Source organism: Coturnix japonica, chromosome 7, assembly GCF_054131305.1.
Source record: "Coturnix japonica strain WE chromosome 7, WE-NBRP24, whole genome shotgun sequence".
Lineage (NCBI taxonomy): Eukaryota > Metazoa > Chordata > Aves > Galliformes > Phasianidae > Coturnix > Coturnix japonica.
The window spans coordinates 2,409,613-2,426,721 of record NC_140669.1 but is presented as its reverse complement, the minus strand read 5'-3'; the positions used below and the strand labels follow the sequence as shown (position 1 = coordinate 2,426,721).

Genomic DNA, 17,109 nt, shown 5'->3' with positions numbered 1-17,109 from the left:
AAAGACACCCTCCCAACCTCCCCTCGTCTCCTATGACTCTGCCTGTAGGGATCCTCCCTCTCTTCCTTCTGCTGGGTAATGGTGGCCTCCAGAGACAGATCATTTCTCATGAGTGGGGTGGGAAGACGAGATGTGTGAATAAAAAATCACACAGATGTTTAAAAATCCTGTCACCATCTGCGGCTCCCAGAGTCACAGAACAGACCCTATACAGAAACCCAGAGTAATTCTAAGGCTACAATGTCATTATACATAAAGCAGAAGCTTGGCAAAACAAGAAAAACTCCTTTTGATAGAAATTTTCCACACTGATTAGAATGGAAAAAAAAAGCAACATGAGGGTTACCTCGAGTGTCATGTAGAGATGCAACACAAGACCTTACTGCAAAATACACGCAGACAAACAGTGCTGTAGGACCAACCAAGGCAACACCTCAACATCAGAGCTTGACCCTGTGACACCAGGTCTCCTGTCACTGCGCCCTGCAGAGCTTAGGGCTAGGTAAATGAGCTCAGATCCCATCTGTTTAGTTGTATTTCTGTGACAACGGGGATACAAGTATGACAAAAGTAGAGTAGGATTGAAAAATCAAATGCTGCAGCAGTGCCAGGCGAGCTGTATGTACAATACTGCATTGAAACCTGCATTTTCTAAGATACAGCTCTTAGAAGAAATGATGACCACAGGAACCAACGTGGTACCTTGAGCACGTAACTTGGCAAGCTCTTCATTGAGAGAATCCTGGGACTCTTCCAGCTGCCTTCTCTTCTGCTCCATGTTTTGCATGTAGTCTGTCAGGGACTTGATCTTTGCTTCATGCTTTAAAGGCAGAGGGAACAGGAAAGAGATGTGAGCACACACAGGAGTGTGTGGTGTCATCCACACAAGTCATCCACCACCTCAAGGATCAGATTAACCTGGCAATTATGTAGCCATAGATCTTTTCTTTTTACATGGTACCACTGTGGTTCCATGACAATCATAAGAAGCATACTGAGACACCTAACAATGAAAAAGGCCCCACACAGTGAGTTCAGTTGTAACGTGGAGCTGCAGATCAGTCAAAGAATAGCAAGGTGTAAAAGAATGCTAGCAAACACACAAAATTACTCCAGCTGAATCCTAGAAGGAAGGAAGAAGAATCAGCAACATAAACATATCTCTCTCAGCAAAGTGCTCCAGATGCTGACAGTGCTCACTGTCACATCCACAGCAGCAATGTCAGCATGAAACCACCAAACTTAGGAACAGCAGAAGGTTGGGTCTAACATAAAGAAAAAGGGTAGAAGCTAAAGAAATGTGTGTGACAATTTTGACAACATCATTGCTGTCACTGAAAGCCTCTCCGCGTCAAATTATTTCTTTTCTCTCTGCAGTAATTAGGCCTAGACTAATAAATGTGTTGTTAAGATTTAAATTAAGCCAACAATACTTTTTCACTCCATATATAAGGTGTATGTGCTCACTAACAACACTTTGAGCATAACACCGAGCTTCTTCCTGAGCTTAAAAACAGATGGGCCTCAACACCTGCTTAGTGGCAAGGCTTCCAAAATGGCAAGGCAAGGTGATCACCTGCTTGAGAGTATCTCTGCTTGGTTTCATCACCATGTTAAAATGCAATACAAATATAGGGAAGGGAAAAAAGAAAGGATGTAGCCTTGCAGTCTCACTTCTTTCACTGCATCTTTTCACAGCCCTGGATAAGTCACTCAAATATTAAGCCTCCTAGGAGGGAGGTCTAAGAAGAAGAACACCAACCTCACACAGACAGACAGGCTGGCTTCCACTTAACGCACTCCTTCACTGGGTCAGCATAAGCCAACACCACAGCTGAAGGAGTGTCCCAGTGGCCCACTGCTGATACTCTTTCCCAGCACTGTGCTGCCAATCCTCTCTGAGCCAGCAAAAGCATACATATAGCTGCTTTCGAGGCAAACCTGCTTTACTCATGCAAGCTCCCAAGGAAAAGGAGCAACACAGATTGGCAGGATGACTTCTAGTGGCTGTATCCACTTTAAGACAGCATGAAAAGTGTAATTTTACTTAACATTTTTGCACAGCCAATACTCTCAGGATTCAAGCCTCCCTTGAACACTAAGAAGCATGCTTACAGCTACAGCTATTACTGCAGACCTGAAGAAAGACATCCTGTGGCAGGACAAGAGGCTATCCTTGCTCCAGGTTTTCTCTGAGTAACTGCTAGCAAGAGAAACAGAGTAAACTCCAAACTGTCTCCATCACTTCATGTGTGCAGTAATCAAAGAAGCATGGTGAAGCAGTTAGCCCCCTCCCTGCATAATGCTGCAGCATGCATCACTGCCTGTAACATACCACCCACTGAAAAGCCCTAATACCATCTGGATTTCTATCTTACACGGTAATGTTTTCTATAATATATTATTACATGCATATTGCTGCCCAGCTATCTGTTAGCATACCGATGGTCCAGATGTTGGGGCTCTCCAAATGCTTTGTTAGAGACCCATACAATCAGTGCTTCCTTTGTCAGATTGCTTTCTAAGTGGAGGTACAAGATGCAAATACATGCTGAGGAAATCGCTCTGGGAGCATTTTCACTGTTATGCCATTGAAAACATTTTGAAATCTACAACAGGAGGACAGAATCTTACCACAGAATGTGCTGTAAAATGGTGAGGGGAAGGAATGCAAATCGAGAGGAACAGACAACAGAACAGACAAGAGAAACACCTCTCTTCTCCCTGAATTCTCATTTCTCACTCCTAACACACACATCTCATGAGGAAGGAGGCTGAGAAAATCACCAAACCTTGCTTCAAAGGAAGAAGGAAGGAGCAAACATACCTGTGAAATGAGGAGCTGGCAAGCTGCAAGCTCCCTCTCGCTGGCATTCATCTTCCTGTTGGAGTCTATCTGGGCACTCTCCAGCTGCTTGCTGCGGTTCACCAGAGATTTCACCTCAGATTTCATCTTGCTGATGTAAAGCCGTGCCATGGTGAACTCCTCTTCGATCACCCCGTTCACATCTGCTAACTAAACACACAGAAGATTGCAATCTAAAAGGTGTGGTCCTTATGGGAATCAATGTGTAGCCAGTTTTCCTGCTGAGAAACAGTTGTCTGGAGCTAGATAACCTTTGTGAGAGCACAGTCACAGCCAAGGAGCACCCACAGAGTGCCATGTTACCTTTAAACGTGCTCCAGCACCCTGTTTGTCTGAATTTTCATTGATAAGCCTCAAAAGTAAGAAATTAAGACTTGCCATGGAATGCTTCATCAGCATCTGAAGTAATCAGTGCCACCAGAATGGCAAAAACCTGCTCACGTCACCAGAAGAGAACATTCTCTTTCGTTCAAGCAACTGAAACTTGGAGAACATTTTCAAGTGCTTCTTAAAGAAATGTGCTCTTGAATGGCTGCGCTTCCCCAATAAAAGGCTACAAGACAGGCGTTGGTCTGAAACTCCTTCCTGGCAAGAGCAAATTAACCCCCCTCATCTCTGACCATTAATATCATCCTATTTATACATCACTTCCTTCCTTGGTGAATAGAGTGCCTTGGATTTTGATGTCTTTCTCTTCACGATTTTCCTTCAGCTTCTTAATTCACATAACACACTGATGAGCTGTAAAGATTCTTCTTGAGTGTATGGGCAGTAATTTCATCTGGTTTTGCCTTTTTTCTAGCAGCAAAGGGAAGACAACGTGTTCTGTCCTCTTTGAATAGCCTAAAAATGTTACCGCCTCCAAAACTGTCAGTCTGGTCTGAAATTAGACATACTTTGAGAAGCTGCTAATTGCCAACAGATCTCAAATTATTCATCTAAAACCTTTTCAATCTTGCCTTATTTACAGACAGCTGCCCTGGAAAATGCTGACATCTTAGTTGCTATAAAAATGTGTATCAAACAGCCTCCATTTGCAGAGATTTCCTCTTACGGTTCTTATTAAAACGGCCACCAGAGGTTGCTGTAACATCTAGCAAAATATGGTCCTGTGGTCCAGGATCTGCATGAACACAATACAGCAAGCAGCATTTAGCAACGACCATGTAAATAATCTCTGAAGTTTACAATTTTGTTCATCTACGATATTGTAAGCATATCAGTGAGAGCATCTACCTTCTCTATCAGATCTGTAAAGCCAAGAGCCTGACAGAAGACAAATCTGAAAGCAAAGCTGGCCAAAATGTGCACCATCTCCAGACATGTTCAGACACCAAGGATTCTATTGCTTCACAACCTACACCCCTCATTCTTACCTTCCAACTTCAGAGGAAAAGAATCCTCTAGGAAGGATACCTGCCAATATGCAAAAGTTAATCCTGTCCTACTGTAATGTAGAATTTAGGTGGTACATAGCACAAATTTACTAACGCTGAAATCTATGCTTTTAAAGCACCTTGTGTTCTGAAGCATACACAAAAGTGAGGGCTCTTTGGTGAAGTCAGCCACTGCTCAAGGTACGAAATGAAGAGCAAGAAGATCACTTCCTTCACTCAGGTGTCCTGGACAGCTGTCACTACACAAGTATGGATTTAAGAGCTGCTCGTGTTCACCTACAAGCAGTTTCAGGATAAATTTCAAACAAAAAGGAAGTTACCCAGAAGCCAAATCTCTCCAATGATGATTATTTAGATTCCGGGAATACTTGCTCCTGCCAGCTAACTATGGAGTAGGTCTATGTGTGCATTGTTTGGACAGAGAACCCCAGCCCAGGCCTCAGAGAGCAGAGTTTAACAGATGCATCAGCACACAGATGGGCTGCATGAGTTTGGCCCCAAATACCGAGCTGGGAGTCAGGTGTGGTAATTATGAAAATAGACACTGACCATCTCTGACCCACACAGAGATCTCTTCATCAGTGTTTTCCACTGTGCTCTAACCAGGATTTAAACAGCTGTGTCCTGGGAGAAGGGCTGATGTGTTACACACACACACACTCCTTATTTTTATATGGCAGGAGGTACAGGTTGGGGGGAAGCAATAAAGACAGCCAACTTACTGTTTTAACATCGTTAGTGCCAATGATCCCCCCGATCTCTCCCAGGTCTTTAAGCAGCAAGTTTAAGATTTCTGTAGCTCTCTTCTTCTGATGGTTACTGAGCTCCTGCAACTGGCCCAGCTCCCTCTGGGTCGCTGACAGAACCGTCTGGAAAGATCGAAAGCAAAAGTTACCCTTCTTTGCTCAGATTCTCTCTATCCATACAGAAACATCACAACAGAATAAAGCCAAATTTCTTCTCCGTACATGATAAATCCACCAAACAACACACCGTCCCAAATCTCTTTGCTTGAATAAAGCAGCAAAGATGAAGCTGGGAGTTAACTGTGCTTCTATAAATTTCTCCCTGCTTCAGTGCACTTCAATAGTGCCACTTTAGGGCACCAGTTCTTCTGTGATATCTAGGTTACACAGTACTGCCTTTTATTTTCCTGGGACGTGTCTGCTGGCTCCATGCACTGACACCAACTCCAGCAACACAGTTTCACCTCGCCATAATCCACTTTCACAACTCACTTGCTAACAAGGCTACTTTAGATCTATTAAACGTAGTAAATCCCGTAAGAATCTTATTTGCATAATACATGTCAAAGAAGGTTAATCACGGAGAAACAGGTATAGAAGGATATAAAATTCAATTTTTTCAAATGGATTTCATAGTAATCTGTTTTATTAAAGTGTGTAACAAAGTCTTTCATGCAAGATATGCATGAAATCAGACATGTTAACAACATCCTTTTGGGTACGTGTGAGGGATGGACCAACCAAGTTAAGCCAATTTGGATTTTTCTCAGATCAGATTTTTTTTGCCTTACAACCAATGCGTCATCTGAAGAAAGCTTTTTTGTTGTTGCTGAGATTCCCTTACTCTGTATGAGATCTCTGTTCCACAGCACACAGTCCAGAGAAACACAAACTGATGTAATTTTAACATAGCAGGTTTTCACATCTCTCTCAGTACAATATCGCTTTCAAATGATCGAAACATGGAATGGCCAGTTCTCACATTCAACTCAGGAGCTGACATGGTGTGCAAAATGCAGAGCTTGCAACAGAGCCACAGTCTGCACTCAGCTTTCATATAGCAGCTTTCAAAGTATCATATCCTTGAATTAATACAGAAGATAGGAGGTAGCACCAGCAAGTACAGATCTTTCAACGCTGTTGCTCCAATCTTTATACCAGTTATTAAACATATGCAGCAGCATTTGAAAGCTCCCCAAAATGACACAGGCTAGTAATTATCAGGGAAATTCAGTGGAAATCTCTAGGAGAGATGCAGAGTCAGGAGGGAGGAGGGAAGCAGCACTATAAGCTGTCTGCTCTTACACTCTTCTGTGCCAGTTCATCAGCCAGCTGCTCGTTGGCTCTTGTTTTGTCCTCCACTTCTTGGGATTTCTGGTCATAATTGACAGCTAGTTCTTCCAAGGCCTGAAGGACCTCTTTCACTTCGTCTTTTGCAGCTTCATTCTCAATCTGAAGACGGGTGAGTTCCTCCTGAATCTTCTCATAATCTCTCCTAGTGGAGGCCAGAAGCTGCGAAGCAGATAGGACAGGAGCATAAATCACATGAGAAGTCATTTAAAAGATAACACCAAAAAGGGCAAAAACAGACAAAGAGAAAGGCAAAATGTGAGCAGGCAACGTGTGTATGGAAGACAGAATGCAAGGGAAGAAATTCTGCTCCTCTAACAGCAACGTCATCAGCTTCCACATAACTGTACACGAAGAAAACTCCAAACTTCAATGAAAAGAAAAATCTCGATCAAATCCTATTACAACACAAGACTGAGGTAGAGAAGCTTATTTTAAGCTGTACAAGAGCTCCAAAATAAGTTTTCTGCCCTCAATCCAATCCTGCAGCAGGGACAAAAAAACACCCAACAAAGTAAAATACATAAACACAGAATCACAGCTCTGAAAGGAAGCTCAAAAAGGGCTCTCTGAGGCGGCCTCAGGGATCTTATGGCATTAGAGGGATATTTTGATAAGCAAACTTTGGATGGTTATTTTTAGCAAACTTTTGAAGCGTGATGCTGATGACAGATTACTTGCTCATATTTGCTGAAGCAGAGTATAAACCAAAGAAAACGCAGACTTCAGAAGCAACAGTGGTTGTTTCCAGCTTGTATTAAATTTAAATGCACTCCTTCCACACTCGTAAGAGATTCAGTTGCAGGAGAAGAGCTGTAACATCTCTCTCAAACTGACCACCCAAAAGGAGAATGGCTCTTTTTGGCTCAGAGTGCTAATGGAAAATAGGAAACCAACAAGCTGGCTTCAGACTCTGGCATAGGCCCAAAGTGGCGAAGAGAGGATTCAGATGTAAGAGAAATTTATCTCGTGGTAAATCTGCAGCCTCAGAAGTGCACTCAAGTTATGAAAAAAACCCAGTGAATTGCCAAAGCCAGATGGCACGTAAATATTTAAACAACAAAATAGCTTAAAATAATCTTTCCACTAAACACAGATGGAACTATTATTTACATTTACTTAAGAAAATTTCCACGCGAATATTGCTGCGACTTCAAGCAAAGGGAAGTGTTATATATCACCTAGAGCATCAACATCTCCCCAGGAGATTTCCTGGTGACACAGCATGGCAAAATATGCCAAGATTTAGAAAGGGTCCTCATAACACCGCAGCTATTAGCCCTAACGAAGGAATCCTGCCTAATGCTGAGGCTGCTCTGGGGTGAGGGGCACCCCATCCTGAGTGCGGCACATCTATTTCTGAGCTTCATTTCTCACATCACAGACTCTCCGCTCCTTACTTTGGAGATGTGTTATCAACACGTCCTTGTGAGAACAGAACAGAACCTGACTTTACTTGAAAACAACAGTTTGCAGTCCCAGCCCCAAAGCAGAGGCACTGGCAGCCAAATGCATGAGCCAGTGGCAAAAAGGTATCAACAGACACCAATTTCAGCACAGTGCCAGCTGGGCAGGCCTTGTATTTATAATTGACCTGCTAGCTTAATCAAGCATAAAAAAGTACTTCAGTTCATTAGGGAGAAGCAGAGCGAGGCAGCTGCTCTGCAGAACATATCTCAAGGAGCCAACCATGAGATGTAAGAGAACAGGTACATCACACTCCTGCAGCACAAGTGAACCTTACACATGGAAGACAGGACCTTGAAAATCGTTATTCAATTCCTGTGAAGGAGAAAACAAAAATGACTGCCTTATTAGCTTTCAAAGGTATGAGACAAACAAGCTAATCAGAGAGCCAGTTTAACCTTCCAAACAAGGGGCACAACACCACCTGCTGAGATTTCAGTAGGACAGCGAAGCCGGACAGGAACATGTGAAAAGATGGGGGTGAAGTGGTAAAGGAAAGGATTGGGCCACTGAAAATGTGTGTGCATACTCATAAGTAACACTGAGTATGGAACACAGAATGGGCTGAGGAATGAGCCAGCTTACAGTATGGAACAGGTATTTTTCCAGAGAACCAAAACTGATCAGTATTTTGGAATACAAGTGACAAGTGAACTCCCACACCAGGGTTAATATTCTTGGTCTGAATCTTCCTCCTCCAGTTTCACCCAATTTGATAAACAGCATAAAATCATTTCTGGCTGAATATCACAGCACATTTGGAGAACTCTAATTTGGCATCAGTACCACTTTATGTCTTCAAATCTCCATAAACAAATGACAGACAAGGAAATGACTTTGAATGTAAGTTGTGATCATTTTCTTCATCTCAAAAAGCATTAACATTCCTTTACAGATAAAAACAATGAACAAAATAATGTCTGCAGCAAGGAATCCAAGATTTTAGAGCAAATCCATGCCAGTGCCAGTAGATTTTTCAGCCTCAGAGATTTCTCTTTGGTGCTTGCTCTAATTGCTCATGCCAGAATAATGAACATCAGTAATTTATTATCAGCAGCAATTTGTATCCTGTCAAACTAGGGAATCTGTTCACTGCTTACTGCCCTGAAAGGATACAGGAATACTGAGAAAACATTTCTGAAGTGAAATATATTGGCCACACTCCTCTCTTGGTATCTCCAGTGACACTTCCCACTAGGATGGCAGACTTTACAAGGTGTAATCAAGGCTTAAAAAGCTCTTCAGAGGATAGTAGGAAATTCTGAAGTTTAAACCTTGCTTTAACAAGGGTTTCTCCTACCTGCTGAAATTTACAGTCACTGTAAGCACATCTAGCCAACATCTGGGACAGAATCACTACACAAGGGTCGCATAAGCAAAAGCTATTTTGCTTTTGGTTGGTTTTGTTGTTTTCCTCCTTACCTCCTCTTGATCCAACATCTGTTGTTTCAGCTTTTCAGCCAACTGGCTCTGCTGATTGATTTCGTCGTCCTGCAATGAAATAGAGTTGGAGATTTTTAGTTTCTTTTCACAGGTCTCATTTGATTGCTCTTATTTCCCCTTTCGTACGAAGAATAATGCCACAGCAAAACCTGACCAGGTTTAAAACAAAGAAGATACTCTCAGGTAATGCAAATCAGGCACCCACTTTGACCAGCGTTTCAACTTCCTTGTAAAGATGGTGACCTCACAGCTCAGAGCTGACCCTCAATTCAGATGCGAATTTGTGATGGATGCTGCTGGATGTGGGCACACCAAACACAGCAACTCCCCAAGTGCATCTTAGTGATACTCCTTCTGAAGGAACTCACCCAAGGCAAACAACCGACTCTTACCCTCATGGCGCCAATTGACATTTTGTGTTTCACCAACAACCCTGCTAATGGATTGATTTCTGATAGTAAGTATGGCTAACAAGTCAAATATATTGAACCACTTGCTAATACTAAAATAGCTCCTGGCAGAAGAATGGCCTACACTGTAATAAGAAATTATAAAAGGGACGTTTTGGTTTTGTTCTGGGGATCAGATATGTTCTCATTTCCTACAGTGCTTCCTGCAGTAATTCACCAGCTTATGCTTCCCATATGTTCTAGAGTAAAACGCAGTCCTGCTCTTGCTTCCTTCAACAATAATTCAGGCCTTGCTACATTTACTGACCAACCTCCAAGAAGGCAGGAATTCTCCAGCCCAGACAAGCTGTAATTTCTTAAAGATTTTAACTGTTATTTGAATGCCAGCAACATCTTGCCTTGCCATTTGCAAACAGGCTGTGCTGACACCTCAGGCTACACCGCAGCAGAACTAAAGCTCAGAATTTCCCCTTGCTACTCAAAAAAAAGAAACACTGGGCTTTTATTTTAATTATTATTTATTTTTCTGCTAATTACACTTGAAAATTAAAATGAGTTTTGATTCAAAACTAAAGCTGCCCTGAAAACATTTGCTAGGTTGCCTCTTAGGCGGCTTCTCATTCATCAAGGTCGGTGTTTTTAGGATGCTGTTTTCTCCCCTTCTTATCTTCACACAAGCCAAAACCATTAATGGCAAGTGCTCAGTAAATGTATTGCTGATAGCTTTAAGTGCCAATAATGTGCTTCAAGCTGTGCAAATCAAAAAAAGCCACCTGCACTCCAGAGAGTGCTCACAGCTAGAAGGAGATGAACAAAAAAGGCCCAAGGGATGCTTCTGTTTTTCTTTTTCTTCAAAATTCTAATATATAGTAAACATGAAGGTACAGATTCCCTTTATTTTTATATATATATTTTAATTTTCTTTCTCCCATGACTGAAACAGTGTTGGTTTGCTGAGCATGTAATCTGCCAGGAGGAGGAAGAGCAGCTCAAACTACACACTTGGGACACAAAATTAGCACCAAAAATAAAACCCACCCATCCTGGCTTTGGCTTCCATTTACACACAGAGAACGGAGTCAAACCTAATGTTCACACCTTATCATCCAGCTGCCTGTAGAGACTGGCAATCTCCTCATCGTACTTCTGCTTCTCCTCTGTTGAGATGCTGGCAACCACGGGTGTGATGTTGTCAATGATCGGTGTGTTATCACACGGCTCCAGATTCTTCTGGTCTTTGGCACTGATCTGTTCATCTTCAGGCACAGCTTCTCCTGCAGGTACACAAGTCATGGTCATTACAACCCAGGGTGCAGGGAGGGGGGGCCGAAAACACAGGCATCCCAGGACAGTCCTGGCTGACGGACAAACAGAAGGGTGACCTGGGCATAGGCCTGCCAGTGGGTGACTGCCATAAGTAAAGGTAATGGGCAAAATTAGGTGCAGAGTGGTGGCCATGCAACCTACAGGGTTAGAAAAACAAGCAAACCAAACACTGCAGCAGCTTGAATGGCTGCCACTGAAAGCACTGAACTCCTGACTTCCCTTTCACTTGGGCCCTTTATACATGGGATTAGCTCTGTGGATTAGCAGAAGGGGAAATAAGGAGGAAAAAATTAGACTTTCAACCTAAAGCCAAAGGCAATCGAGTGTCCCTTCCTCTCCAGATTTCCAACTGCCTTATTAGCTTTCCCTCCCCCACAAAGAACTGCTCAAGCACCAGGACAACAAGCAAGACAGCTGCATTTAAAACAATCTTCACGTTCTGCCTTGTCACGTCTAAAATGAAACAGCACAGACCAATTTTCAGATGTTGCCTATGCATACCAGAGAGAATGTTCTCCCTACACATTTTCTTTCCAAATTATTTTCTCAGAGGAGTATTCCCTTCGATAACGTAAGATCATTATAATTACAAGGCTGCTGCAGTTCAGTGAAGAGGGATAGGCAAGCTGCTCATGCCAGAAATTGAATCTATATTCATTAATCTGGTGAGAGACTTAGCTGCTGAATGCTGTTCAAGGTGTGGGAAGGCTGCATTCAAACCCTTCAGCAGAGATTTCTTCCATTTCTATGAAAAGCTATGACATTTCAGTCCACAAAGCTTTATGGGCCATTCTTCCTGCCCATTTTGGGCACTGGTAGAAGCATGCAAACAGGACTAATGTATTAAGAACCAAAAGGCAAGATGCTTCTGACCAGAAAGCAAACCGAAACAGGGGAGGAAAAACAAAGAGCAACAAACAGAGAAGACTGTTTTGGCAACTCTAAAGCCAGAAAGAAGAAACTCGGAATCGAGCACGGTGAACTCTATAAAAGTACTGATGCAGAAATACTTTCTGCCCTGTTGCTAATGACTTGGTGATAATGTAGAGCAAAATATACGATGATTTTTTCTCCGTAGCATTTCAGTAGAACAAAGCAAGAAAGGTGGGCTCATCCAGAGCAGAGGAGCTAGTATGTGGGGCAGCAACATGGTTGGATTGCAGAGCATCAGTCAGGTGCCTCCAAAGCAGGACCTTGAGATTTTCCTTTTGCTGAACACAACAGCTTTGTATTTCAGACCACAAGTGAAAGGAGGAGGGGAGCATAAATTTGATACCGGGAGGACAACATCCTTCTAACTGTAAGGCACAAACCTAATTGAGCACAGAAGTCCTCCTTCAGAGAGAACAGGGCATAGCCACCTTCTGCTGTAATGTTGTTTTTATTTTCTGAATGTACAGAACAAGCTATATCAATGGAGTATTTATGCATTGGTCTTTTATTTTATACTCAAGATACTGCTTTTGCTATAGTTTCATTTGGAAAGAGCCTCCTTTGACACAATATCCTTCCAAATGATGCTATTCCAGAAGGTCAGACAAGAAATCAATAATAATTTAAATGCATTTAATGTATGGCTTGGTAACACCAATGAGAAAAGATGTAGGGGAAGAGGCGCTCTGTATATTTAGACAAAACAACAGAGGCAGCATTTTGTGTTTAAACAGCATATAGGATGGATGTACACAGGTTTTTCTTAAAGATCCTTCCCAGGATGGGAAGGAAATCATTGAAATTATTATCACATTGAGCAAACACTGAATGAAATGCAGAACATATAAGTGCCAACAATTCCCAGTGCTCTTCAACACGCACAACAGACTCACTGTCTCCATAGCAATTTTACCATGTGGATAAGGGAAATATCCCTTATCCCTGAAGTGGCCCAACCCCCCAGAGGAAGAAGCAGAAAGCAGCCATTAGGTAACTACCTGATGTGAAAGGCAAGGAAACAGCACAGCAGGTGAAAGAAAGTAGCACTGCTTTGCAGCCATAAGGGGCAGGGATTATCTTTTAAGTATGGACAGTAGAGATTTTATCCATGTTATTCAAAAGCAGACTTGACAAGTGCAAAGCCATTTGTGACTAATCATTAAATCACATATTTGTTCTCACTTAATGCTGGCAAGTCTGTGGCCAGCAACAGGCAGCAGTGTGGCCAAAGGTGCTAAGGAGGCTGCGCGCTTTGGAGTTTAACACACATAACTTAAATCTGCAGAAATGCCCCCATTCCCATTTTCCCATACATACCATTTCTCCACCTGTTCAGTTCCAGCTCCAGATGCTGGATAACGTTCTTTAGACTCTTGTTTTTGTCTTTTTCCTTCTCGTACTTTTTCTTCCACTCCTCTGCAGTCAGCTCCAGATTCACAGAGACTGTGTTCTTAATGGTCTTAGCTCTGCATAACAAAAACAGGTGTCAGCTGCTCTGTAACTTCTATCTCAATGCAAGGCTGGGATTTGGAAATTTTTATATTACGTCAAGGGAAACTATGAAACATTTGCAGTTCATTTCCTGCAGTGCAATGTTACAGTTCCATTTTCTCTCAAAACCTCAGTAGTGTTATTACCTAGAATCACAGAATGGTTGGGTTGGAAGGGGCTTCAAGGATCACAAAGCTCCAACCACCCACCACATGCAGGGCCACCAACCTCCACATTGATACCAGCCCAGGCTGCCCAGGGCCCCATCCAACCTGGCCTTGAACAGCTCCAGGGATGGACGGGGCATCCACAGCCTCTCTGGGCAGCTGTGCCAGCACCTCACCACTCTCACAGTCTTTCCATCGAAACCTCAATAGAATTTTTCTGCCTCCAGTCAGGCACGGATCTGTCTCTGCAGATTTACTCTAAGAGAAGCAGTTCTGGGTTCACCATTTCACTATTGTGAAACTACTGAGTTCCAGAAGTGCTCTTTTATCATTTTCTCCATGGCTTCACTTCATGATTCTGAATCACCTTCTAAATATCACAGAAACCTAGAATGGCCCAGGCTGAACAGCACCACAGTGCTCATCCAGCTCCAACTCCCTGCTGTGTGCAGGGTCACCAACCAGCAGCCCAGGCTGCCCAGAGCCACATCCAGCCTGGCCTTGAATGCCTGCAGGGATGGGGCATCCACAGCCTCCTTGGGCAACCTGTGAACAGTGCGTCACCACCCTCTGAGTGAAAAAAATATGGCCAATCACTTTAAATCCTGAAGCTTTCTTTTGTCAGCAGGGAAATGCTCCCATCCATGCTTATCAGATCCCAAACTGTGCCCTGGTGACTTACCATAGAATCACAGAACAATAGAATGGCCTGGGTTGAAAAGGACCATAATGATCACCTAGTTTCAGCCCCCCGTCACAAGCAGGGTCACCAAAAAGTGTGACTTGCACTATGTGACATGCAGAAGTTTAATTACCTTAGAAGAATTTAAAATAACCTTGTTCTTCTGAACGATGCAGACACCTAATGCTTGGCTCTTACATATTGTCTCATATTCTGCTAAAAGCATGGCTCACATTTCTACTCACTGAAGTGCACTGGGGAAAAAATGCCACACTATAAAATACACTGACTGCACTGCACTGCTGATAGATGAAGCACATACAACTACAATTAAAAACAACATAAAAACACCAAAAAAAAGAAGAAAAAAGAAGAAACTGACTCAGTGCTGACAGAGGAGCCCATGAATTTGCAGCTGGGTCTATGAAGATGGATTTTACTCCTGGCACTTACTTTAATGGTGCTATTTCTCTATTGCTTGGCAAAATGGAGGATCTGGTAATCAACCATGAATCACTCACCTTTCCTTTAACATTACTCAGCCCTTAATCCTGCCACATCAGAAAAATGGAATACCGCAGCCAAAGGGCCTGGAAATGAAACCATTCCCCACAGGCAGCAATACTGCTGTTCAAAGTGCTGACAAACAACACTGTGCACATACAGTAGGTGTGCTCCTATGCAGGTCTGCCACCTCAGCAGTCCTCCTCTTTGCGTGTCCTCCCTCCCAATTAAATGCTCCCCAGGATCTCCTGTTTCAGCACAACTTTAGAGCTTCTAAGCAGCAAACCACAAAATGACCAACACGTGACTCACTAATCAAGCTGCCCCGCACAGAATGCAGCCCTCTCTCCACTTCTTTCAGATGACATCCTAGTCCTCAGCAAGGAGCACTTCTATGGATTAGAAAGAGAAAACCTTCCTCCTCTAGCACATGATTTGTTTCTGGAAGTGCCAGATGGGGAAAGCACTGCAGAATTGTCTGCCAGCCTTAACCTACAGCATCCCCCTCAGTCCCCACAGCTGTCCTTTAAGAGGGGCTACACCAACTGCATCTTCAGGGCCCATCCTGTATTTTATGTGCTCTTATGTGAATGCACTGCAGAGCTCATCTTCCTTCAACAAAACGTAAAGAAGAGCTCACCTTAAACAATAACAGCGGGGAGATGAACTAATATAAGTTTGCCAGATTTGTCTTTTATACAAGATTTTAATTTCCAATATAAAATGCTCCATAAAAGAGTTAATTTTAATGCCAAACTTATGCCAAGTGGAAGACACAACCTATTTCCCGACCAGATATATTCTATTATTGCACAAACTCCTCAACAAATAATCTCTCAAGCAATCGTAAGTTGCTAGAATTGTTTTCATTTTGCTATTTCACAAATAAATACACACTACATAAAGCAAATGACGCTTTATATCATATAAAGAATATGAACATATCAGAGTTCTCTTTAGTTACAAAAAAAAAGTAACTATGTAATGAGCCTGACCTGTTCTGGCAACCTTTCCAACTGTATTTCATATGACTACAGCCAATGATATACACACAAGAGAAATCTTCCTTCCAACCATTTCCACGTTTCTTTAACCCTTGCTTGCTCCTAAATGATAACTGATGTTCTAAACATCGAAATCCATCGTAGTAACCCATCAAAACTGTCAACATTTACCCTGCATCCACATTCTTCAGTTTTCTAAATTAACAGTTCAAAAAAATCACAATGATCACTGAGATGCCATTCAAGGAGAAGATGCATCTTATAAGTGACAACAGCAGTACCAAACAGAGCAATACCCAACGTTTTCCACTGAGACAGCCAGCAGAAAACTGCCCAGCACCATTAACTTCTCCACAAAACTTCAAAAAATTACAAGAAATCTTCATCCTTTCCAAAGCAGAGAAGCTGTTGGCCAACACCAACATTTCTTTTACTGGTACCATGCAGAATAAAGAGGCTCAAGTTATTCAGTTCTGGTTTTTTAACCACTTCAGAAATCGTGACCTCTACAGCCGGCTCAGAACACATGGAAGAGCTCCAATGAGAGTTATCTATCTTAATGCCAAGTAAGACTCACCGCTGTCCAAACATCAGGGTCGACTTTGTTTCTGCTTCATTGAAAATAGAAGGAGAACAGCATATAACAATGGTGGTTCTGCAGTTTCCACCAAGGGAATCCTGAAGTATCCGGGTCATTTTGCTGTCTCGGTATGGAACATGAGTTTTCTAATCAAAATACAAATAAGATGCATGAACAATATTTTTTAAATAGCAGTATTATAATTGAGAGAGAATATGAGTCAATGATGACAGGATGAATGGATTTTGAAGCATACAGTCCTCAAGTGCAGTAGTTTTGATTGTGCTATGATGAATTGCACTGGATTCAAGCGAAATCACTAACAATTTGCTTTCTTATCTTTAGGAGAATACTAAAAACGTTATTGGATTGTGGTTGAAAAGTCAATACTTTCTTCTTTCTGAACTGAAACCATAGCTTACTTCTTACATGCATGATAAAGAAAGATAAACAAAGTTATTCTAAACCAGCACAAAACAGGATTACTTACAGTTCCTTCTGCCAAGGCAGATATCACGTTGCCTAAAGCAGACAAAGACTTATTGATATTTTTAGCTTCATCAAGAACAGCACCCTCCGCTCCAGTTTTGCTGACCTACCAAGAGAGCAGGCAACAGTCAGGCTCAGCTACTGGCAAGTCAGTGCAGATGGGACAGTGCAACAATTAAAGGAGCTCTTGGAAGAACAACAAAGCAAGCTTATCCTCAGCCAAGGGAGATTTTTATATGCACATGGTTAGTTTA

At 42.4% G+C, this 17,109-nt stretch overlaps 1 protein-coding gene across 1 annotated transcript in view; it reads right to left on the bottom strand.

Moving 5' to 3' along the window:
- KIF5C (kinesin family member 5C) overlaps positions 1-17,109 on the bottom strand; it is a 59,567-nt gene that overhangs the window by 16,069 nt on the left and 26,389 nt on the right. Inside the window, exons 9-17 of the mRNA XM_015869249.3 lie at positions 16,857-16,961; positions 16,364-16,512; positions 13,256-13,404; positions 10,778-10,953; positions 9,249-9,317; positions 6,315-6,521; positions 4,986-5,132; positions 2,828-3,016; positions 703-820 (exon numbers count right to left, since the gene is read on the bottom strand). Coding sequence (XP_015724735.3) covers positions 703-820; positions 2,828-3,016; positions 4,986-5,132; positions 6,315-6,521; positions 9,249-9,317; positions 10,778-10,953; positions 13,256-13,404; positions 16,364-16,512; positions 16,857-16,961 — 1,309 coding nt within the window. The remainder of the gene's footprint in view (positions 1-702; positions 821-2,827; positions 3,017-4,985; positions 5,133-6,314; positions 6,522-9,248; positions 9,318-10,777; positions 10,954-13,255; positions 13,405-16,363; positions 16,513-16,856; positions 16,962-17,109) is intronic.